The 24,741-nt window shown below is 37.3% G+C and overlaps 1 protein-coding gene across 4 annotated transcripts in view; it reads right to left on the reverse strand.

Moving 5' to 3' along the window:
* Mdga2 (MAM domain containing glycosylphosphatidylinositol anchor 2) overlaps window positions 1-24,741 on the reverse strand; it is a 763,131-nt gene that overhangs the window by 103,318 nt on the left and 635,072 nt on the right. For all 4 annotated transcript variants that reach the window (XR_872713.2, XM_006516013.3, NM_207010.2 and 1 more), the window contains exon 9: window positions 6,007-6,276. Coding sequence is in view for 3 of the 4 variants with exons in the window: in XM_006516013.3 (XP_006516076.1) it covers window positions 6,007-6,276 (270 nt within the window). In the remaining variant the exon portion in view is untranslated. The remainder of the gene's footprint in view (window positions 1-6,006; window positions 6,277-24,741) is intronic.

Below are 24,741 nucleotides of genomic sequence, written 5' to 3' on the forward strand. Positions count from 1 at the left end.
ACACATTTTATTAAATTTATTTCCATTTTGATGTCCTTAGATGTATATTTTTAAACATAAAAATTCAAAATAGTCATTGCCATTAGCTCAATATATTCATGAGTTGGAAATGTATACTCAAGTAGTCTTGGATTGAAAATATTTAATGAGAGAATGTGTTTGTCCTAAACACAAACAGAATTCCTTTTTGGTAACTATTTTTTAAAGAACATTACTAGCATCTATTAACTATCATTTACATTGCACTAGGTATCATAACTAACTAGTTATTAAAGTATACAAGAGATCATCTAGAGATTTTACATAAACATTATGCCATTGCATACAAAATCAATCTTCTACAAATGCCAAGAGCAGGTATATGCAGAAATATTACTAATTTCAAGCAATTTGTATGATGCCATTATTAGAATATATGAATAATTTATATTGATTTTCCAACACATTTCTTAGATTTTCTATAAAAATATGACTCATGAAAAATGTACTTCTCCTTTCTCTCCAAGTCATATGCTCTTTTCACCTACTTCTCTTATAGGTTTGCAACGGCAAAGACCTCCATGATACCACAGATTCTAGAAAGACTAATTTTGTCTTTTTTCCAATAAGTAAATTGTTTAATTAACACATTATCTACTCCGATGAACACTATAGTAATCTATAAATATGAGTCCAATAAATGTGCTTAGTGGAATATTTCATGTCTTCTAAAACAATTAACAATTTTATGTCTACATATTATTCCAAATTTTGATATATGGGAACTAAAATAGTCAAGTATAATTCCACAATAGTCTATTATGGTATTATTTCTTAGTTTATGAATTTTGAAGTTCCATTATTATGTGTACACATATTTACAATCCTTCCAAGATTATTATATGTGACCTGTTACTTTTCTCGTTCAATTCACTGCCTTGGAGTCTACTTTTTAAATAACACAGCCGTGTCAACTGTCTCTTGTCTTCCTATTGTGGCAATTATGTATCCCCCACACTTTTCCTGAGCCTTTATATTTATGGTATGAATCCAGTCCATGACAGTATGTCTATTGTAGATTATTTCTTTTGAAGCAATTCAATCTACCACTTTTAACGGTTTATGGGAAGGCTAAATTCACTCACAATTTATACAATTACTAACAAAATTGAGTTTGCCATTTGTTCCTTTAGAGTTATTTTCAGCCATTGCCCTATTTCTGTATAGTTTTGAATAAATCCAAACATATTTGATTTTTTTATCATGTACCATTTTTAAAACTTAGGAATCTTTTTTTTGTTTATGTTTTTTTTAATATTTTTATTAGGTATTTTCCTCATTTACATTTTCAATGCTATCCCAAAAGTCCCCCATACCACCCCCCTACCGAAACACTCCTACTTTTTGGCCCTGGCATTCCCCTGTACTGGGGCATATAAAGTTTGCAAGTCCAATGGGCCTCTCTTTCCATTGATGGCCAACTAGGCCATCTTTTGATACATATGCAGCTAGCGTCAAGAGCTCTGGGGTACTGGTTAGTTCATAATGTTGTTCCACCTATAGGGTTGCAGATCCCTTTAGCTCCTTGGGTACTTTCTCTAGCTCCTCCATTGGGGGCCCTGTGATCCATCCAATATCTGACTGTGAGCATCCACTTCTGTGTTTGCTAGGCCCCGGCATAGTCTCCCAACAGAGAGCTATATCTGGGTCTTTTCAGCAAAATCTTGCTAGTGTGTGCAATGGTGTCAGCATTTGGAAGCTGATTATGGGATGGATCCCCGGATATGGCAGTCTCTAGATGATCCATCCTTTCATCACAGCTCCAAACTTTGTCTCTGTAACTCCTTCCATGGGTGTTTTGTTCCCAATTCTAAGAAGGGGCAAAGTGTCCACACTTTGGTCTTTGTTCTTCTCTAGTTTCATGCGTTTAGCAAATTGTATCTTATATCTTGGGTATCCTAAGTTTCTTGGCTAATATCCACTTATCAGTGAGTACATATTGTGAGAGTTCCTTTGTGATTGGGTTACCTCACTCAGGATGATGCCCTCCAGGTCCATCCATTTGCCTAAGAATTTCATAAATTCATTCTTTTTAATAGCTGAGTAGTACTCCATTGTGTAAATGTACTAACTTAGGAATCTTTGGATGGCTTAAATTATGCTACTTCAGTTGGTCAGTTGCTGTCACGATCCATAGTACACTAATTAGATCTACACTGGTATCACAGTGCTCATCATACTTCCCGAGGGCTATACTAATTGCACTTCACAAATATTATCATATTTTAGTTGTAAAATCTTATAAATATGGACTTAGACTCACTTGTTATAACTTACTGTTGAGTCAGGGTTTGACTCATAGTAGATTGGACAGGATATGGGCCCATGCTAAGACCTACAAGTTGCTCACGGACACTGCAGTGGGGAAGGATAGTAAGGTAAAAATAGATTATGAGGGTTAAAACAGCAAAGCCAGCATCACTAATGATGAGAGACAAAAAAAATGTGTGCAGCTGGCTATGAGATAGCAGAGTGCTCTTGAGAAGAAAGAGACAGATAGGCACTGGTGAATGGTGAGCAGCCTGAATAGCTGCATGAGACATTTCCCCCTTTGGGAAATGCAAGGTCTGCATTACTGCTTGTTACATATTCATGATTTTAATACATTGCTTCTAATGCAGCTAATTGTAGTAGACTAAATTGTAAGGTTGGTTTCTTTTAAGCCTGACTCTACCCTAAAGGACCCTATAGACAGAAAGATGACCATGAACATTGCCGCTTCTTCTGGGTAGCTGAGGACAAAGATGACTTAATTTAATGTCATCAGCAGTGCTTAGGACACCTACAAGGTCAAAGGGAGCATCATCACCAGGCAGTGCCTAAGGGCTGGCTCACAGTCAAGGTCAAGACTAACAAAGCCAAAGTCAGAGATTAACAAGGCAGCCCTGGCTTTTAACTCTTAAAAACATGACCCTTTCTCTTTGCCAGGAAATCATGCACAAACTGTGGGGTCCTCTAATTTGTCAAATCATAACATTACCTCAGTCTTCACCCATTATCCCATTAAAGACCCATTGGCCAGTTTGCCACAGTGACCTGCTGGAACCCCTTTCATTGCCTCTGAGATTTCTACTGTCTCTTTAATAAATCCTTATATCTTGGAAATCTCCCTTACCTTTTTACTGCTCTGCAAAATTCTTAATAAAGTGTGATTTCTTGTTCACTCTTATAAGTGCACCATTAACATTCACTGGGGTCACCCACAGATACATCATTTTCCTTCACTTAGAACCCATAAACCCCCTGCCCACCATAATCTCTATGTGGCTTTCTTTGCTCCCTGAAACTGTTGAACTTGGCCAGTAGCACTGTTCTCAAATAGTCCTGCTTTTTTTCCCCTTTAATTTGACTTGAATTGGCATATTCATTGACAAAGATAACCTATCAATGAGCATATTCCAGCCAATTATGATTATAGTCTTATAAACCGAGAACATAAAAATGAAGTCATAGCACCTCATGTTTATTATGTACCCATAAACACTTATCAAGTATTTTCCTCATTGTAAAAATGTCATCAGTTAAGACAGCTGTACATAGTCTTGTGTTGTACTCAGTTTTAATAGTGGCTAACCAAATAAAAATATACTGCATACCCAATGTTACCTGCATAATTTTAAATGAATATATAATTATATCATTTTTCCATTTCCTGGAGGAATGCTAACTTTGATATAATTCTCTTTTGAGAGCTTTTCCACTGACACATACTCTATGGAAATACCCATCTCTCCATGTATTTCCCAGAATTGTACTTTATTTAGAACTTGACCTTTTCTTCTTTTTTTTAAAAAAAATATTTCATTTTATGTGGAGATCTTGGAGCAATATTGTTGACCTGAGACTGAAGAGCACATACCACGAAAAGAAAATAATGCCTGTGGGCATTCCCTTCCCCTCTGTGAGGGAACTCATAACAGATTTATTCCTTTCCATATTATCAGAATCCACTTGCTGCACCCCATGGATGTGAGGTAGAAGGATGGAGCTTAGAGCTGCTTCTGTTCTCAGCTTGTCTTCTCCTTTTAAAAGAGAAGTTGGGGCACACAGGGAGGAACAAATGAAAACCTTAAATAAGCAGCATGGTCCTACCCCTACAGATAAATTAGAGTCCAGTATCATATTAGACAATTGGAAAGTGTCTATGGCCAAAAGAGTTGAAAAAGCCATGCAGTTAATTTCATGACCCCCCCTTTTTTTATTAATGAATGAAAGTCAGATTCTTTATTTGTACAAACATGAGAAAAAGAAATTGCCTCTACATGATTCCTATTGCTGTTGAAAGTAATATGTGGGTCATGTTGGGAGATGGTTTTGTGCACTGTGTATTCGGATGATGATTTCTCTATGGGAGATGTGGATGTAGTCTGGATTTTGTTATTGTCATTATTATGAAGCATTTCCTGGCACAGGATTTGTAAAACATCATCATCTTATTGTTCAATAAAGAGCTGATCAGCCTATTATCTGGATAGGAGAGAAGAGGCAAGACTTTTGCAGAGGGGGAGGGAGAGAGAGAGAGAGAGAGAGAGAGAGAGAAAGAGAGAGAGAGAGAGAGATTGATTCACCATGAAATACTCGCCATGAGCATGGTAGTCACAAAGAGGATGGCATGAAGCAGAGGCATCCAGGGTGAGACTCAGATGGCAAATACTGAATCAGGGGGTTGGGAAGTAGCTTAGGCCATCACAGTCAGGGAGGAATAAATGAGGATCTGCCCTGAAATAATGCTGAAGTTTAAAATGAATTTATTAGGCCTTCATGTCCTTTATTTGGGATCAAGGGGGGTATGTAGAAAAGCCTCGTTACGCTTACAGGGGAGACGGTTCAGCATGAAAGGTCACTGGAAACCAACCCTGACCCCTCAAGTTCCATCCCTGGATTCATATGGTAGGAAAAAACTGAATCCTGCAAACTGTCCTCTCACCTCTACACATGTGTAAGGTGTGCATCATCACGAATTATAAAAAGGTTTTCAATGACATGGGCCAAAATAAAAGTCTAGTAAAATCAAAAGGAGAGTCCAGTGGAAAAAAAATGACTTCATATTCCTTGGTAGTAAAGTGAATTTTATCTCTCTAATATAGTGTTTCAGAAAGCAAAAATGGCTCAAAGAAAGTCCAGCTTTAGAGAGATTTCTTATAACCTGAATGTAACACCTAGATTTCTTATTAATGAACATCTTTTCTGTCTAGAACATTTTCATTTTTTTATAATAGTTTTTCAAAGATGAGATGGGGGCCAGTTTCCTCATTGAATATCACAAATGATATAACAGTTAAATGAAAGTTTACTAAGAGAAAATAACATTGAAAAGGTAATTTCCTTTTAATATATTTCAAAACTCTGGTTCAAAATAACAAAAGAACATATTTACCATAGTGTAGAGAATATCACGATAATTTCAGCAAGGGCCTAAAATTATACAAATGGGACATTCACTTGTTTATGACATCAAAACTCATCTGTTCTCCTCATTTATCCTACTTTGTGTACAGTTTATTGCTCTACCTTGAAATATCTGAGAACATGTGACAAGCCAAGAACAAACTTGGACATTGAGAGGCAAAAAGTAGTAAGCAAACGAAGCATTTCTGCTCCTCACAAAACCCAGCAGCCCAGGGATCTATCTACACCTGCAATCTTATCTCAGTAATACTACTGACCACAATCAGCTGTGCTGCCACTGAAATGAACAAACAAAATCAGAACGTCTGCACTTCGCTGGGATTCAGATAAAGGTCTGTGTTGTTCTATAGGCACAGACATTGTTCTCACCAAAAAGGCAGATTTGCCCTGACATCAATCAAGGAAAAGTTGCAGCTACAATGGCCAAATCATAAATTTACAAACCCATCCATTTACAAAGTGATTTCATTCTAAGGTCCATGTAAACCTAATATTAAGATCCGTTGCTTTGATGGCATATATTTTAAAACAAAAAAACAAAGTAATTTAGTGTCCTACCTGTAACAAGAAAGCTGCATCTCCCTGCTCCAGCTTCATTTATGATGCTGCAGTTATAAACTCCATAGTTTTCATTGGAAAGACTCTTTAGTGGGTACTCTGTATACTCCTGAGAGTCAAACTGTCCGGTCCGTAATAATTTATTGCCCAGACGCCACTCATAGGTCAGCACTCGTATTGGATAGGCTCTCAGGACCCTACAGCTCATGGTCACACTTCTGTCCTGTCCTTGACGGATTTCCAAGAATGCTGGTTCCACAGCTGGGGGATCTGGGAAAAGACAGGTTAAAACAGATGAGGATTTCAAAACAGCAATCTCCTTGGCTTTTCAATTATGAGGAAGTATTTTGTTGTTGTTTTTTTGTTTTGTTTTTTGTTTTTGTTTATTTTGTTTGTTTGTTTGTTTTGAGTCAGGGTTTCTCTGTGTAGCCCTGGCTGTCCTGGAACTCACTCTGTAGACCAGACTGGCCTCGAACTCAGAAATCTGCCTGCCTCTGCCTCCCAAGTGCTGGGATTAAAGGTGGGCACCACCATGCCCAGCAGAGGGCGTATTTTTAATAACACATGTTACAGGGAACAAGGATAAGAGGTGGGTGGAGAGTATATTTAAACTGAGCCAGGAAATAATGTTTTCTCAGTGTGGACAATAAATAAGACTCAATATTTTACAAAAACATTTACAAGCAAAATAACAACAAAAAATTCTTTGTTTCCTTCTAGCTGCTTCCAGAAAAACCCACAATTGTCATGATTATTCATTTACATGGTAAGGCACTAAGGAGATTATAGATGCACAAACAGAATCAAGACAGGACTTTAAACTCGTATAAGAATGTACAGAAGAAAAAGTTCAGTTTTATCCATAAATTATAATTATCACTTGTTGAGCTCAGTTTGTGGATCTGATGTTTACTGGTTCCTACAATATGTAAGACAAATTAGCAAAAGTTTTTTAAAGGGGTTAATTTGATTTTTTTTGGACTGAAAACCAACAGTATTCACGAACAAACCTTAAGCATTTTGCAAACTATATTTCAGCTTAAGATAGTTTTCACTCCCATTGTAGTAACTTACTTATTTGGTATCTTTATGATTTTTTTCATATAATTAAAACTTGCTATCAAAGCTACCTAACTTTTTTTTTATTATTTCGATGATAGAATTTCCAATAAACCATTTAAAGGATACAAAATACATGTCTTTCGTCTTTTAAGAACCTAAAATACAAACCTTTACTAAACCTTTTAATAAACTTCAATTAAAAGTCAATCTCTGAAATTGATGTGACCTATGCATTTGTGTCAAGGAAGCTGTATTTCATATTGGGCTGAAAGGATTGGTTAGTCTAACCTTAACTAGATATATATGGGCCGCTTGCAAATTGGGCAGTATAAAAACTATCAGCTATACCTGGTGGCCCTTACTTCACAGTGCTTAAATGTTTGCAGAATTGATTACTAAGTCTGGAAATCTTTACACACTATGCTGCTAGTCAAATATTTTTGGTCTCTATTCTCATTATCAGCCAACTCAATGGTCTATCTTACTTCTTTCAGCAAAGATTTTTAAGTCATTCTGTCAATCTCAGTTTTATCTACTCAATTTTTCTCTTACAGTTCTTTCCCTAAAGATAGTAAGGAGTTTTCTATATGCAAGAAAAATGTAACTTGCTTTTAATGTATTTCATGATATAACACTGGCAAAGCATTTAAAGAAAGCTGGGACCTGTGCTGTGTTTCTAGGAAACACAGGACATGAAAGGTGCATATGTCAGAAAGGAGGGCATCCCAGCCATGAGAGTAGGTTACTGGCCAAGGAGCCAGTGAGGAGGAAAAGCTCAGAGAAACGCAAATCAACAACCAGAGGTGGTGTGTAAACTACCACTGTGGCTCTGGAGAAAACAGCAGTAGAGAGGTAGGAGAGTCTGTGGGAGGATACTTGGACCTTATGTTACAGTTAGGTTTTATAGGGTCAGCATTAGCAAAATTACAAGAAATACAGGACATACCTGATCAAATTAGATTTTTCTGCATATGTGAGTCACTCTAGTAGGAAAGTGTTTCTCCTGTTATCCCCCATCCCTTTTGGTTCTTACTAGGATGATTCATGGTCAGATGAAAGTTTATATAGACTCACTCCTCCAACCCTCCAAATGTGTTACGATTTCTGTATGACAGGGTTTTGCACTGTCACCCAAAAGAGAAGGAAGAAGGAATGCTCCCCTGTGAAAGTGTAGTTCGGTAGATCAGATTGTGTCTGGTAGGACTGACCCATTAGTTGATTGGTTACCTACTCATTTTTACTGGGTTAACTTTACCTAATTTTAACAACACCTAAAAGATTTTAATAGCTTTAAATTTTTGTCTTGTAACTCTATCTCCCTTTTGCTTTGCCTATTTCTCAATTGTATTATCAAATCATTGAAGTGGAAACCTAAGGGTTCTATGGAAAGTTGTTTGGAAGGTGTTTTGCTAGGGCAAACATGTGAAAGAACGTTTCGTTAAAGTGGACACAGGTGTGAAAGGCTAAAGCAGACTTGTGAAGGAATGTTTCGATGAAGCAGACACAGGAAAGAGGATATTCTGTTAAGGCAAGCATGTGAAAGGACACGTTATGAAGGATTCTTTGCTAACAACATGCATGTATTGGTCTGCCTTACATTGTGTAGTTGAGCTGCATTTGTCAGGATGCCATAGAGAGAAACACACCAAAAAACTTCTGGTGGTATGCTGAAGTTTGTTGCTGCTTCCACAGACTCTGACTGAGGCAAGAGATTTGCTAAGGCAAAACTTGTGCTGAGGCAAGATCTCTGCTGAGGCAAGGCACCGGGAGGATACATGATGTTTTGAGGGTATAAACGACTCCACATAGTGCTGGAGACAGATCTTGGCTTGCTGGTTCAGCTACTGGTACTGTGCAATGCTTGTGGGTCTCATCTTCACTGATCTTCATGTACCTGAGAGAGGCACAGCCCGGAGGACTTCTTTTGGTGTTTCTGTTGGTCCCTCCTGCTGACTTGAGCCAAGGCTGAAGCTTATCTGTCTCTATTAGATCTTGTCAGTATCAGTGCTGTTCCTAACCCTACTCTACCGAACTGAACTGCTGGTTTATCTGTGAAGTGTTTGTGAGTGAATTGAGCTGCCGCTGTTGACCTGTGAACTGAACTGCAGATTTCCACACAACACAGATGGGAGTTGCTCCAAAGAACCTTTCTAAACAGGTCCATTTCCCCCTTATCATTTCTTTTCAGCTTCCTCTGGTGGGTAAAGTATTTAAGAACCGTCTTTAAAAAAAGAATTTGAAAAAAATTAAAGTTACAAATCATGTACATTTTAAATTTTATAAGTTCATATTTTTATACTGTAAACTTAAGTTTGTCTCTAAGATTTAGTTTTAAACAATTTATTTATTTTATTTTATGTATATGAGTACACTGTAGTTGTACAGATGGTTGTGAGCCTTCATGTGGTTGTTGGGAATTGAATTTTTAGGACCTCTGCTTGCTCTAGTCAACCCCACTTGCTCCAGTCAACTCTGCTCTCTCAGTCTCGCTCCTGCCTAAAGACTTATTTATTATTATAATTAAATACACTGTTGCTGTCTTCAGATGCACCAGAAGGAGTCATTACCATGTGGTTGCTGGGATTTGAACTCAGGACCTTGGGTTCAGCAGTCAGTGTTCTTACCTGCTGAGCCATCTCGCCAGCCCTAAGATTTAGTTTTTAAGAGTATATTTCAATACTATTAATGTATCTACTCATTCATTTATCTAATATTTGCATTTTACATTCTTAGAAGATTATATTCTGAAACATTCAGCATTCTTCCATTTCACAGACATATCTTCCTATCTCCTGTCATTTCCAGACTGCTTGACAATTCTCTGCACCCAGATACTTAGTATTCCATTCATTTACTTGTTTGAATAAGATTGTTTGTTCTCATTTTGTATTTTTTCTTGTTTTGTTTTTTTGTTTGCCTTCTTTTTGATTGTTGGATTTATTCAATTATCCAACCCCTACCTTGCTGACAGTTGGGATTTACCTACTCTTTCTAATATTTTGATTCCATCATCACGGTATTTGAAAAAAAACTAACTCTGATTTTTTTTTTATTCTTTAGCTCTCATCCTAACATAAGTTACTAACTCATGAATTTTAATTCTCCCTTGCTTTTAAAATTCTATTACACATCAGCTGTAACGTTAACATTTCTATCCCGAGTTCATTAGCCCCATGTTCCTTGGTGTGTTAAGGCCTATGATCTGTGATCCCTTCTGTTTTTCTGTAGTCACCATTCTGAACTCCATATCACATCTTTGCTTATCTCTATGATACTGATATGCAAGAATATTTTCTTTATTAAAATATTTCCAAGGCACACAGTTTTATAGGCTGGTAGTTCTTTTCTTTCTTTTTCTTTCTATTTTTTCCTTTTTTTTTTTTTCTTGTTTTTTGTCAACACACAGTTCTACTGTCTTTGGATAGTCATTCATCTTATTGAAAAATTATTTCAAAGCCTTACATTCTGAGCTACTTTTTATTCTACCTAGCTCCTTTCAAAATCCCTCTTTTTGATACCTGTGGATCTGTGAGTATTTACAGGCATGAGCTTGCTCATAGGTTGTGCTTAGAGCTGCTCACTTACATTTTCCTTTCATCTATGATATCTTGGAACAGTCTCCTTATCAGCTCTTCAAATAAAACTGCTTTTGTCTTCTTTAAATCCTTACTTCACATATCTTTAACATTTTAAAAATTATTTTCCAAAGTTTTTCTGTTTGCATGCTTTTCTGTGTGTTAATAACTTCTTCTGAGATAACACTTTGGTAATTCTTTTTATAGCTCTACTTAATCTGCTAAATGCATTCATGGTCTTTTAAATTCAATAATTCAGATTTAATCTAAAAAAATCTATGCAATTCTTCTGCACAGCTGCCATGCCAGCTTATATATTTCTATATTACCTTCCAGCAAGGTCTGATCTACCTTTAATGTCCTTAAACAAAGTCATTGTTTCCTCCTGTTTGCCAATGAAGAGCTCAAAGAATATATTTCTACTGCTTTTTCTTTAGAGTTCATTGTGTTTCTGTCCCTTAGCAAATGTTGATGCTTTTTCTATACTCCGAAGCTTAAAATTATGTTGTTTGTTTGTTTGTTTGTTTGTTTTTCTGCAGAGACGACTCATGTCCACAAGCAAATACTAGCAGCAAACTTGCAATTGTACAAATGCTGCTCCTGGCTAAATGTCCAGTTCTGTCCTTTCTATTATATTTTATTTTTAAAATAAACATGTATTGTATCTTTGGGAATTTTGTGTTTTGATCACACGCATCCCATCTTTGAATACTTCTCCTATATCTACCACCACCTTCTACACAATCCAGATTAGTACTTATGTTGATGTTGTTGCTGCTGCTGCTGTTGCTGTTTTTTGTTTTTTTTTAACTCCCATCAAGTCTAATTGGTGCTGCCCATATATTCTTGGATGTGTGTGTAGTCTTCTACTTTCTTTTCTTTTCTTTCTTTTATTTTTAATTAATTAATTAATTAATTAATTAATTAATTTTTTATTGGTTTTTTGAGACAGGGTTTCTTTGTATAGCCCTGGCTGTCCTGGAACTCACTTTTATAGACCAGGCTGGCCTCAAACTCAAAAATATTCCTCCCTCTGCCTCCTGAGTGCTGGGATTAAAGACATGCACCACCACACCCAGCTAGTCTTCTACTTTCCTAAAGAAAACTCATTTTCCTTGTTCCTATAACTACTAATTGCCCATAGCTCCTCTGCTAGGGGTGAGTTAAATCAAGATGAAATAAGTACTTTTAATAGACCCTGTCATCCAATGAAATAGAAGGAGTAATTTAAAATAAAATCTCACATCAACCACAAAAGCAAGGAATCAATAATCCAAGGCCTGATAACGTCAGTGCAGAATTATCCTAGATCTCCAAGGATAGCATACACCAAAATCCCTCAAAGTATTTTGTAAAATAGAACATGAAGGAACATTTCACAAATATTTTATGAAGACAATATCACCCTGATGCTAACACCAGACAATAAATCAAAGGTCAATATTGTGACTAAAATAGGCTTTGCCTTCCCCTCCCCAGATGTTCTTTTGAGTCACAGCTCTTCTTTCAGTGGCTAGCTGTACTAGCTTAAGGGACTAAGGGTCTGACTTGGTCTCAGTAATACAGATAGCATAGCGGTCTTCTGGGTTATTAGCCAACTCTGGTTCTGGATGTGAGAATTTGGGGGAGCCCCTGCTGTAAGGGTCATTTGAATTACTATCCATTTTTGGTCCTGGTTATAATAGCTTGATATGGCCTGGCCCAACAGATAATGCAGATAATACCAGGTTATTAATCAGTTTTCTGGATGTACTAATGGAGTTTTCTTCTTTTTAAATGGAAAGATAATCCTGTGTGCTTACCATTTCCAGTGTTTCTGGAGATATGTGGGCACAAGGACTTTGTACTATACTCTCAACACATACTTAACAGAAGTCTTTTTACTCATTTAAAGTATAGATCATGAGCACATCTTACAAAGTTGTTTTGTGGACTAAATGAATATATAGGTATTTGAAATATACAAACAGTAATGCCAAAGAAGTTAACCATAAAATGTTACAATTTTGTTTTCCTTCTACACTAAGCTAGAAAGGTCCTACAAACTTATTGATATTTACTTAAAAGAGAATTTCCCTACTGCCTTTAAGGTAAGAAAACAACAGATGACAGAGGGTTTATTGTGGGAAGTCTTATGATTCCAAGAATTATCTCTAATGTGGATCTGTTTAGTGTCTAAGTCATTAGTACCGTTTACTCTTTCCGCATTGAAGTGCTCCATGTGGTAACCATTCTCTTCCCTAAAGTGTTAAGTGATAAAAGGTAGCCCAACGCATGTTCAATCTCTACCCCAGGCCCCAATAAAGAACCAAGAAGAGATTCTGTTAATGTTTTGTGGGCCAAGTGTAACCATGTCACCGAACAGTAAAATTGGTAAGGCCAATTACCCTGGCAATACTCAGACTTGAGCATAGAAGGCATTTAAATCTGTTTCAGACCAGATTCCTGACCTGCAGCATGTGACCATGACACCTCACTAAGAGAACCATGACAACTAGTCATGTAGCAGAGGGCCCAGGGTTCTCCATGTTTATGTGGTATCTTGATGGCCTGGCTTGAGGGTTTAGTCAATGAGCTTCTCTTCCTGGACATTCCTTCCTGGAAAAGGTATTTAACCTCTGGTTCATCCTGAGTAATTCATATGCATCTTCTTCCACCATGAATAAACAGTTTAGACAAACAAGGACTGTCTCTCTCCTCAAGACCCACCATGGGGAGAAACCTTTGTTGCTGATCCTCGCTGCCTAAGTCTCCCTTAGAAGGACCCTCTGTACTCTTGGCAGACGCACAACTAAAGGTATCCCAACACATGCTCAATCTCCACCCCACATCCCATTAAAAATTTAAGAATAGGTTCCATTAATGTTACCAATATTATGTTAAAGATTGTCATATTTCTTTATTGGATAAAAATTTATTTGTTTTTTAGTTAAAAAAAAAGAATCTTATAGAGTTAAACAGGATTGCCTCATTTTGTTTTCAAGCCCATCTTTATTTAAATGCTTTTATTATATAATATCTATACAATATAAAAGCTTCATGTTTTTTCATGCTGAACTTGCACAGGAGGTGTCATGCTAATCTATAGATTATTTCAATTTTAATGTTTGTATTGGCAAAGAGAGCACAAAATTTTCATGATTCTTTAAATATCTTATTGTTTTTTAAAATCAAAGTACACTTTGCTTATATCTCTGCTATTCATCTAAAACTGTCCTGCTACGCTCTCCGGTCGAGTCAGCTGGACAAGCCGAAAGGCTTAAAAGTCACTCATGAGGCAAAAGAGTTTCAAGGAAGCTCTCCTCCTGGAGTCTAGCGTTCTCTACCCATACAGTAATTTTTCATTCCCGCGTTCCATTACCATATTAGTCTAGTGTATGGATCTACGTGTTCTCTTTCACTATTTTCGTATTATAAGTGCTTTTTAAAATTGAATTCTGACATGGCTAAAGCCTTCTGCCAGTGTTCCAAGAGTCCTAGAACGTCTTTGACCAAGATCAAGGGCTTCGAATTCAGTAAGATTGTAAAAGCTAAGTCACTCCCTTACACAGGAATTTACCATCACTAAGGAAAAAAGAAGTTTCAGACCAAAGGAGAAACCAAAATAGATACTATAGCAGAGTTACACCCATACACACGTATTTACAATGGCCTAAGGGGAAGGTGGACTATACAAGAGACTAAAATAGGAACTATGGCAAGGGCTCGAAGCCCTTGACCCTGGCTTCTAAGATTAGTGAATCTTAGGTGGAGCGCTTGTTGATCCCAGCTGTTATCAATGTATTCTATCCCAGGTGGTTCCTGTTAGACCTTTTGTGTTTGCATTCCTCTGTTTTATGTAAGATTCCAGTTACCTCAATTGTACCTTGCAAATATGTCACCCAACTTCCTTATTATCCTCTGCATAAAAAGTCTGATGCTTGATTCGAAAATTACACTCAGATTCCATATGACCGCTCCTGTGTGTGTCTGTTTGTCATTCATCCACGCTTTGCCCACCCGTGACGAGAGACCCGTTCCACGCAGACACAGGGACCCAGAGGGTCTGCGGCACTATCCAATTATTATTGTCCAGCTGTCTTTTCAAGAGTTATTTATGTGACGTCATAAGTGTTTACAAACTAATCTCTGGGTCCTCTTTTAAGAAATATATGCTAACAAAGACATTTCCCTATAGTATTTGACATCCTCAGAAAGTGGACAACATATGTGCATTTTACCATTAACACCGATTTCCATTTCGAACAGTAGGCTAGACATTTTGAGCTAGTAGGTATATGAAGAAAAAAATCCTAAGTTCAGAAATACTTCTTCTGTAATGTGCTTATTGCTATTAATACCTACACGGTTTATAGTGGTTACACTTTTAGCTTCAGACATACACATTCATTCCTTTGCATTGAGTGGCACACTAACTACAAGGTGACCGAGATTTGAAATTCATTACTACCATGTTTTCTTTACCCTCCAAGCTTTGTCCCGGTGTGACGCTTCCTTTATGGTTTCTGTGTCTCACTGTTGGGGTTGGTGTGCTTGGGCCAACTTCTATTCATGGTCCTCTTTTAGTAAAAGAAGGAAACCATAATGAATTGGTATCTGTTTTTCAAAATCATGACACATAAATAGCAAAGGGGAGAAAACATTCAGAAATCAGATTGCTATGATTGACTCTTCATCCTGCTGCTTGTAGATGAGTAACACTTCTTAACTCTTCTGTTCTTTAGGCTCTTCTTTTAAAAAATGTGTTACTGTCATTAGGGTATAATCTTTATGAATATCTTAATGCCTAAGACTGAGTCAATACTCAATGGCTACAAATATAGTTTATTTTAATAGCATTTAAAATGGTGTTGAAGTAGACATTTTATCGTGTGTGGATGCACTTTGTCTACTTTAAGAATCATTTATGCTCAACTGAGAAAAGCCTATAGTAGCTCATTTACTTATCTTATGTAACCCTACTTTTAGCATTGCATACACTTACATGGATTTTATATAGTATTTTGTCTCTGATTTTCATTAGTATTAAATATTTTGTAATAAATATCTAAAAGAACTGTTTATAACATAAAAAGCTGGTTCTCTTCAGTTACCTCTAACGTTTTAAGCCCCTGCAGATTCTTTCAAGTTTGCTGACTTCTTACTGTACATTTCATTATGACTGCAGAGGTTGAGCCTTCTACTAGGTACTGAAAGGAGTGAAAAGCAGAGATCATTAATATCTCTCATGGCAAAGGTGAGCCTTTCATCATGAGAGTTTCCATAGGCAGATTTCCATTGGAACATAATGAGCGAACTCCAGTTTCACATCCACTGCCTTTCTGAGAGAAAACCATCCCGACATCCAAATGTTTCTGAAAGCCTTTTAAATAGAAGTAATGGTTGATGCAATTTGGGTATGCTTTCCAACTCAGTCTATTAGACTTTATAAAATCCTAGTGTACTTGAAAAAATTAGAAGCAAACTGCCAGATGTCTTTATGAGCCATTAATAGGATACCCTGGGTGCTTTAGGTGAGGAAAATGACACTCACATTTAGAGATGGTCTCAAAAAGTCATGGTGTGGAATAATATATCAGACAGAGGGATCTTTAAAGTAGCCATTCGTAAAAATAAGTATGTGTTTTAAGATATATCCCTGCTAGAGAAAGTTATTTTATTGCTTTAAAATGATTTTTAATATGAATAATAATCAACTGCAAACATTTTAAATGTTGTTACAAATATGACTAGAGAGAGACTGTGTAGTTGCATAACTTGTTTACGTTGTACTCCCATATTGTCAACCTTCCCTGTGTTTAACATTCACTTCAACGGTGCCTTCTTTGGTCTTACAAGGTCTTTCAACTTCTAGAGCTCCAAAATGTTACATTCTCACAAAATCTGGCTCAGCCCTTCAAATTTCTGTCTGGTTCTACAGAGTCCTGATGATTCAGTCTGCTGGCTGATTTCCCTCATACATTTTCTAGTAAGTTATTTTATTTCCAACTCCTGCTTGGTTCATCTCCTACACTGCACCTTCCCCATGTCTTTTATCCTTTGTTGTTTTACCCCACTAAAAACTGAATCGCCATTCCCTGTATTTAATATTACATATCGTATTTAAACATGTATAATATACACATAAACAAATGAGTATACCTTTAATTTAATGAATGTCATATAAACCTGTTCCACCATTAAAAAGGCAGATTTGTAACATATCATTTACATTAACTTGGTAGACAAAGAAGTTCCAAGAAACACAAGTGTTTTCTCCATCCCTACTCTTGCTGCCCTCAAGTCTTTAGAAATTAGGGGAAATGCTGGGAAGGCATCAAAATTGTTACTAAAATTTTGGTGATGGTATCATAATGCCAAATCTTAGGCCAAAGAGTATCAGGTATTGTATTCAGCTCAGTGACTATGAGTAACAGAAAACAGACTACATGTCCCAGACACAAGAGAAAGTAGGCACCAAGATTTCTTTTTCCTTCTTTTCTCCTTTTGCCCATAGCTTAAGCTCATGGGCATTCTTCAAAGTGTTTTCTATTTAGTAATACTATGTTTTATTGTCTTTGAACATGAAGGCATTTTATATTTATTTATAAAACTTCCCACAGGAAACATAAATAAACAAAACAAAAAACCAAAACAAAGGCTATAACACCAAATGGTTCTACTTTCAGCATCAATATAATTATGTCAAAACATGGTTCCCACACTCTTAATGTGCTTTTTCCCTACTCTAACTATGATAAAAAACTGAATAATTTTTTGCTCAAGAATTATTCATACGTAAGAGATGATTAATTATGCTGCAAGATAGATTATTTGTTATAATATATGAAGAACGTCTACCATAGGTGCTAACATTCAAAGCAAGCATGATGCTGAATGAATTTATATGAAAGGAAAAATTATTAGTAGCAATTTATGCAGCAGTATGTCGAGCTGAGAGGTGCTAGACTCTAAATAATCTAAACCATCAAGGAGTACAACAAAGATAGCAGACACTTTCACTGAATCTTGTAAGAGCAAGGACCAGAAAAGAAAGCACTGCGTAGTGTGGTCTAAAACCTTTTTTGTTGAGTGACTGTGATGTTGCAGGTTCAGCCTTTGAGATCCACTGGAGACAAGGGAGGTGCTGCTTCTGAGTCTCTAAGAACACAGAGATGCTGCCAACAGTCATAGGTTCCCTATCAAAAGCACAAAATCTCTCTTAAAGAATGGCTTGAAGGCGAGACAACATCTTTCATCTCCACACAGTTTCACTGTTTGGTTATGATATATTTACTTACACAGACAAAGTTTGCAATTTAGGGTCTATTCTTAGGCTTTCTGTATATAAAATGTATTGACTGTATGCTTAAACACACAAGTCAGAGTTCAACATTATCTCTCTGTAAAAATATAAGCACCTCAAATTTGGAAAACTTTTGACCACATCTAATTTAAAGATCCTTATTTTATTTAAAACATTTCACATATGTATGCCTATATATATATATATATATATATTCACACCATAGAGAACTTTGTGTTTTTATTGTTTTTATTATACATATTTCTCTCTCTCTCTCTCTCTCTCTATATATATATATATATATATATATATATATATATATATATATATTGAAAGCTCTAACTAAAGAACAGTATTTATCTTAGAAATTTGGTTAGACAAGAATACACATGCTCACAAAATTCTAACACTACCATAAGTGGGTCAGGGTTATAGGCTATGTGGGAAATGGTAAGCTCTTCTCCTCACAGGGCTGATAGTCTAGCATAGGAAGCCAAAGCATGACTACAAGAGCATGGAAAACACTAAAATTGAGACATTTCATGGAGTTTCAGGAAAGTGAGCTGGAGGCAGGAATGGGAACAACAGAGTACTCCTGCTCTGACTTATCAGAATAGAACAATAGTGTGGGCTGGGGTGAGCACAGTCTCTTATGACCTGGATGAATGAAAAAACAAACAAACAAACAAACAAACACACAAACAAAAGCAAAAAAATAAAAAAATAAAATAAAAAGAAAAGGTGATGACTACTCCTAGGATTGGTGGAGGAGAAGGTTTACTGTAGATAAGTAGGAGAAACTTGTGGGACAATCCAGAGTGAACAGGACCAAACCAAGGTGGCATGTGTGGAGAGGGGAAGGGGAAGGGGAGGTGAAGTAGCTAGGAGGACAAAGATACAAGGAGGTGGGTAACCAAACTAGATTATATAGGGGAGAGCAGCCCAAGCCCCTGGGCTGGACTGTAGAGTTCAGGGGAAGGGGTAGGGTATCCCAGCCTGGTGATTTCTGAACTGGCTGGGGGAGGGAAGTAGAATGGGTGGGAGTGGGGAGCTTGGGAGCACCAGGTGGGTTTGGGGATTGATATGTTAAAAAAAACCCTTTGTTGGTTCTTAGCCCCTTGGCCCTGGGTTTGAGACTTAACACCAGCTTTTTTTTTTTCCTTTTCCATTTTTTATTAGGTATTTAGCTCATTTACATTTCCAATGCTATACCAAAAGTCCCCCATACCCACCCACCCCCACTCCCCTACCCACCCACTCCCCCTTTTTGGCCCTGGCGTTCCCCTGTACTGGGGCATATAAAGTTTGCGTGTCCAATGGGCCTCTCTTTCCAGTGATGGCCGACTAGGCCATCTTTTGATACATAAACACCAGCTTCTTAAAAAAAAAAGGATTTAAGTGATTAGAAAGAAGGTACGATGTATTCATAACTTTTCTTGTTACTGCAACCAAATACCAGACAAGAAGTAATTTACAGAATGAAAAACATATAGAAGTCTGAGAGGAATGTCCAAGAACATTAACTTCTGTGTGTGTGTGTGTGTCTGTGTATGTGTGTCTGTGTATGTGTGTCTATGTGTGTGTCTGTGTGTGTGTGTGTCTGTGTGTCTGTCTATGTGTGTGTGTGTGGGGGTGGGTGTGTCTGTGTGTGTCTGTGTGTGTGTATGTGTGTGTGTGTGTGTGTGTCTGTGTGTGTGTCTGTGTGTGTGTCTCTGTGTGTGTGTCTGTGTGTGTGTGTCTGTGTGTGTGTGTGTGTGTCTTGGCAGGAAGAGAGTGTTTCCCATGAAACTGTAACACAAGTAGCATTGAGGAAAATGTCTTTAACTTTGAAGAAGGGCTAGAACTCTAACCAGAATCTCGTATCCTAACAAACTCTACATTTTGCTTACAGTCACAGGGCATCACCGCTACACACTGCTACTGGGCACTTGAGGGCTCCCTTTGGGATTCTTGGTCTCACTAATAAAATAATTTGATTTTATTAGCATTTGAGAGAAAAACAAGGGTTGGTAGGCAAGTCAGACATAATCCTTGCGGCTACTAAAGAAGGCATGGAAAGAGGAAGAGAGCAAGCCTGTGGGTCTTAGGCAGTGCTGCATCCACCAGTGGACTTTGGGAAGAATGGCTTCAGCGTACGGGTGAAAAAACTCAGAGGATCGGTAATGCGTGCACAGGAAGAGGAGTTGGACAAGCAAAGGCAGCAGGCTCAGCAGTGCTACACGGGAGACGCTCTCTAAACAGCTGCTACAAAAGACCCGCTCCTGAGGAAGAGAGTCATCTCAGGAAGGTGAGCCAGCTTTCTGGGGCAGGTGATTGACAGGCCCAGTCTGATAAACTCTTATGGGAGGAGTCCATAGTATGTAAGGAAGTCTGCTTCACTATCTACCTGAGGTAAGTGATTTACCTTAACAAAGCCTTTCTAAAGCCATCTTTTCCCATGGAAAGGGGAGGGATACACAGAGAGAGTCCAGGCTCAACAACTGGTAATATGTAACTAACTTCCTTAGAGCATGATTTTTAAATGAAATCATGGAGACGGTAAGCTAGAAAGCATGCAGGCAATAGTGGTAGATAATAAACACTCATGACACACCAAGGCTATAAAATCAGTACCTGTAATATGCAGACAACCAAATTTGTGCATCAATCATTCTTTTCAAAACCATCTAAACATTAAAAAAAAATCATTCTCTTACTATATGTCTGATTTTCATTCAAAATTGTGTACTTTATTCTGGAGATGTCATATATCAAATACTATAACATTGTGACAGACAAGACAGTGCAGAAGTTCCTTCATTTTCTATCTTGCTGAGGTCATCTCAGGTTTAATTAGAATTTGATCTCCTTGATGGAGAATCCATGGAAAATTCCCCAACTCTGTTCTAGGAACCTGAAATTTCCCAGATCACTTATCTTAGCTTTGTTAAACCGCATTCCTGTACAACTAACTCAGCTGCAGAGCCAGAAACCAGAATATGCTTTAAGCCTTTAGAAGTCCCTTGACCTAAATGCTGGGGGCCATGCTTGCGACCCAAATATCTGAGTGTAGTCCCAGCCAGCCAAAATAAATGTCTTCAATTGGCACCAACTGTATCTGAGTGGTCATTTATGGTGGGCATCTCTGCAACAGCACAAGTTACTACACAATGTAAGTACTGATGTAAAAACTGCAACTAGAATAACTATGGACTCTTATTTCTAAACCTTATACAGGTTCCCTAGATTATATAAACTCTGTACATTTTGAAATATTTATCAGCTCGCCTATTAATTTATATGTGTTGATGGAGCTAAAAATTCATCCTTTCATCATTAGTCTAAAATATTTTTAAAGTAGAATATAGCATAAGAATGTTTACATTTATAGAGATACCCTTTAAGCAATACGAGTAAAAGAAAACAATAACTATTTTAGTATAGAATACTGTGCATCATTTAGCTTTTATAAGTTAATTATAGGAAGTCTATTATTTATCATTTATTAGACTATATCTAAGGATACCAATATTTCTCTCTCTCTCTCTCTCTCTCACACACACACACACACACACACACATATATACATATATATGAGAAAAATTGCAATATATATATATATATGAGAAAAATTGCAATATATATGAGAAAATTTGCAAAAAATATATATAATTTTAAAAATAAGATTACTTGCAATTTTTTCTCATAGTATTTCATATTTTAGACACTTGGAATTAATACAATCTTGAATTGCTTTTTAATCTTAATAAACCTGTTTAGTTTTTAAAGCGCCTTTAAATATGCTTCCAGAGAAGTTCAATAAAAATGCTTCCTGTCAAAAGTGAACACCTTTTAGCTGGCGTGATGTCACATGCCTCTAATCCTAGCACTCAGAAAACAGATGCAGGAGGATCTCTGTGAGTTTCCTGGATGCCTGCTGTACATAGCAAGTACCAGAATATCCAAGACGTTATGGTAAGACTCCATCTAAAGAAGTGGAAGTGCCTGAGAATACAGTTTTAGAGATTTTCAAGCTAATGAGACACCTGTCAGTACATGTATTATTATTATTATTATTATTATTATTATTATTATTATTATTATTGCTGGGTTCCTCATGAATAAACATCAGTGTCCCCATGGTTTAGGCCAGGTTTTCAGTGATACCAATGTGTCTACAGTTTCAGAAACTTCCAATTTGGGGTAGCTGCAGGCTTTGAGAGACTAGATTCAGATGTGTGCTGAATCCCACTTACATTTATAGTTCTTATCTTTAGCATTCAGAATGCAACGAGTTGTTCATCATATCTACTAATGTGTTCAATAAAATAAATTGACATATTAAGTTACTTAAGAATATAGATTTAATATCATTGTTGGCACTGTTAGGTATAAACGCAATGCTGCAGTATTTAGTTATGGGATATAGACACTCTGTTCTCACAAATTTGTCAGTATGTTTTATAAGATTTCACTGGGTGGCTCCAGGGAGAACTCTATATTTCAATCCCTGTGCAGATCAGACCTCCATCCTCAGTGTGTCTGAACACTCCAGACTGCAGGCAGTGTTTCCTTTTTCCCATAAGTGCTTGGCCGTGGGTTCTAACTCCTCCTCTGTTGTAGAACAGCCAGAAATTATTATTCTAGGAAACAACTGTCTACTTGTACTTCTCACATGTCTTTCTGGTCCTCATCAATCAGCCTACATTGACTTCCCATTGTCACCTCATCTTTTTCTAAAGAAGATCTAAAAAACGCCTTTGATTTAGGTGTTCTGTTAACATGGAGAAAAGGCCACCTTGAAGTGTCTGAGCACAGCGGGGCATTTCTACAGTTAATGTGACTTTCCTTTAGACACGTTCCATCTTTTTAAGAATGCTGAGAAAAAGTAGTCCTATGCATTCTACAGATATTTCAACCTAATTAAAACCACTCAGAATATGTCATACAGAAAGTAAATACTCCACGATCACATGTTTGTCAGGAGAATATCAATTTCATTTTACTCAAACAGGATAATACTTCATAGTGGGGTTTAGCACCCACTTTTCCCCATCATCTATCTCAAGAAAACACACCCAGTACATAAATTCCCCGGTTGACATCTGACACAGCTGATTTTCATACTATAGACTCTCTTTTACTATTGAAATAGATCTGCCTTGGAAATTATAATACGTTGTATGATAAACACTTACAATTGCCAGCTCCCAAAAGAACCAGAAATCTCTTTTATGTACTAATGTGATCAAAATACAAATTTTGTGCATAGCCCCACTACCTACTTTTCCTTGTCACCTTGCACCTAATTATTCTAACACTGATAAAACTTCAAATTGGAAGTAAAAATAGTTATTCTAGACTACAATTAACCCCCAGGTTTCTGAAAAGGGATCTGCCAAATTTACCACAAATTATTATTTTTAAGGGGAGATTCTTTTTTTCAATATTCAGAAAAGTCTGCTTTATTTTCTCATTTGTTCTATCTTTTCTTTAGGGATCTTGGGAGTTACAACTTAACCCAGAAGAAAAGAGTATAACTGTATTCAAGGATCCCCACGATTCAGCTTGTTTCTCCAGCTCATAGGTTACAGCTCAGCTTCTTAAACAGTAGGTTGTGAACTCATAGAAGGCCATGAAGTGTTTGATGACGGTAGCACATTACAACCAAAACTTAATCCCAAGCTGAGCATGCAATGGATTTGCAGCAGTTTTGTTAGTGCTTGCTTGTGCTTCCCATGCGACTTCACAACACTTTGCAACACACACCCATCTTACCATGTGGTACCAAAAGTACTGCATGCAATATCTCAGCCCCTATTAGAGTCTATTGTATATTATTAGCTGTGAGGTTTTCACTAAACATGAAAAGTTTCCTGTTCTTGTAAAAACATAAAGGTCAAGGGAAGCAGATGACCCGGGCCTGACCTGGGGCACAAGCCCCTTCCACTCTACTCGAGCACCGGGGTGCCTTGCCAGCGGAGTCGCCTGATACCCGCAAGGGCCCACACACGATTCCCCACGGGATCCTAAGACCTCTGGTGAGTGGAATACAACTTCTGCCAGGAGGCAGGTTCAAACACCAGATATCTGGGCACCTTCCCTGCAAGAAGAGAGCTTGCCTGCAGAGAATACTCTGCCCACTGAAACTAAGGAGAAAGCTAGCCTCCCAGGTCTGCTTATAGAGGCAAACAGATTCACCTGAGGAACAAGCTCTTACCAGAGACAACTATAACAGCTAGCTTCAGAGATTACCAGATGGCAAAAGGCAAACACAAGAATCCTACTAACAGAAATCAAGACCACTCACCATCATCAGAACGAAGCACTCCCACCCCACCTAGTCCTGGGCACCCCAACACAACCGAAAATCTAGACCCAGATTTAAAAACATTTCTCATGATGATGATAGAGGACATCAAGAAGGACTTTCATAAGTCACTTAAAGAATTACAGGAGAGCACTGCTAAAGAGTTACAGGCCCTTAAAGAAAAGCAGGAAAACACAACCAAACAGGTAGAAGTACTTAAAGAAAAACAGGAAAACACATCCAAACAGGTGATGGAAATGAACAAAACCATACTAGAACTAAAAAGGGAAGTAGACACAATAAAGAAAACCCAAAGCGAGGCAATGCTGAAGATAGAAACCCTAGGAAAGAGATCTGGAACCATAGATGCGAGCATCAGCAACAGAATACAAGAAATGGAAGAGAGAATCTCAGGTGCAGAAGATTCCATAGAGAACATCGGCACAATAGTCAAAGAAAATACAAAATGCAAAAGGATCCTAACTCAAAACATCCAGGAAATCCAGGACACAATGAGAAGACCA

This window comes from Mus musculus, chromosome 12 (genome assembly GCF_000001635.26).
Source record: "Mus musculus strain C57BL/6J chromosome 12, GRCm38.p6 C57BL/6J".
NCBI lineage: Eukaryota > Metazoa > Chordata > Mammalia > Rodentia > Muridae > Mus > Mus musculus.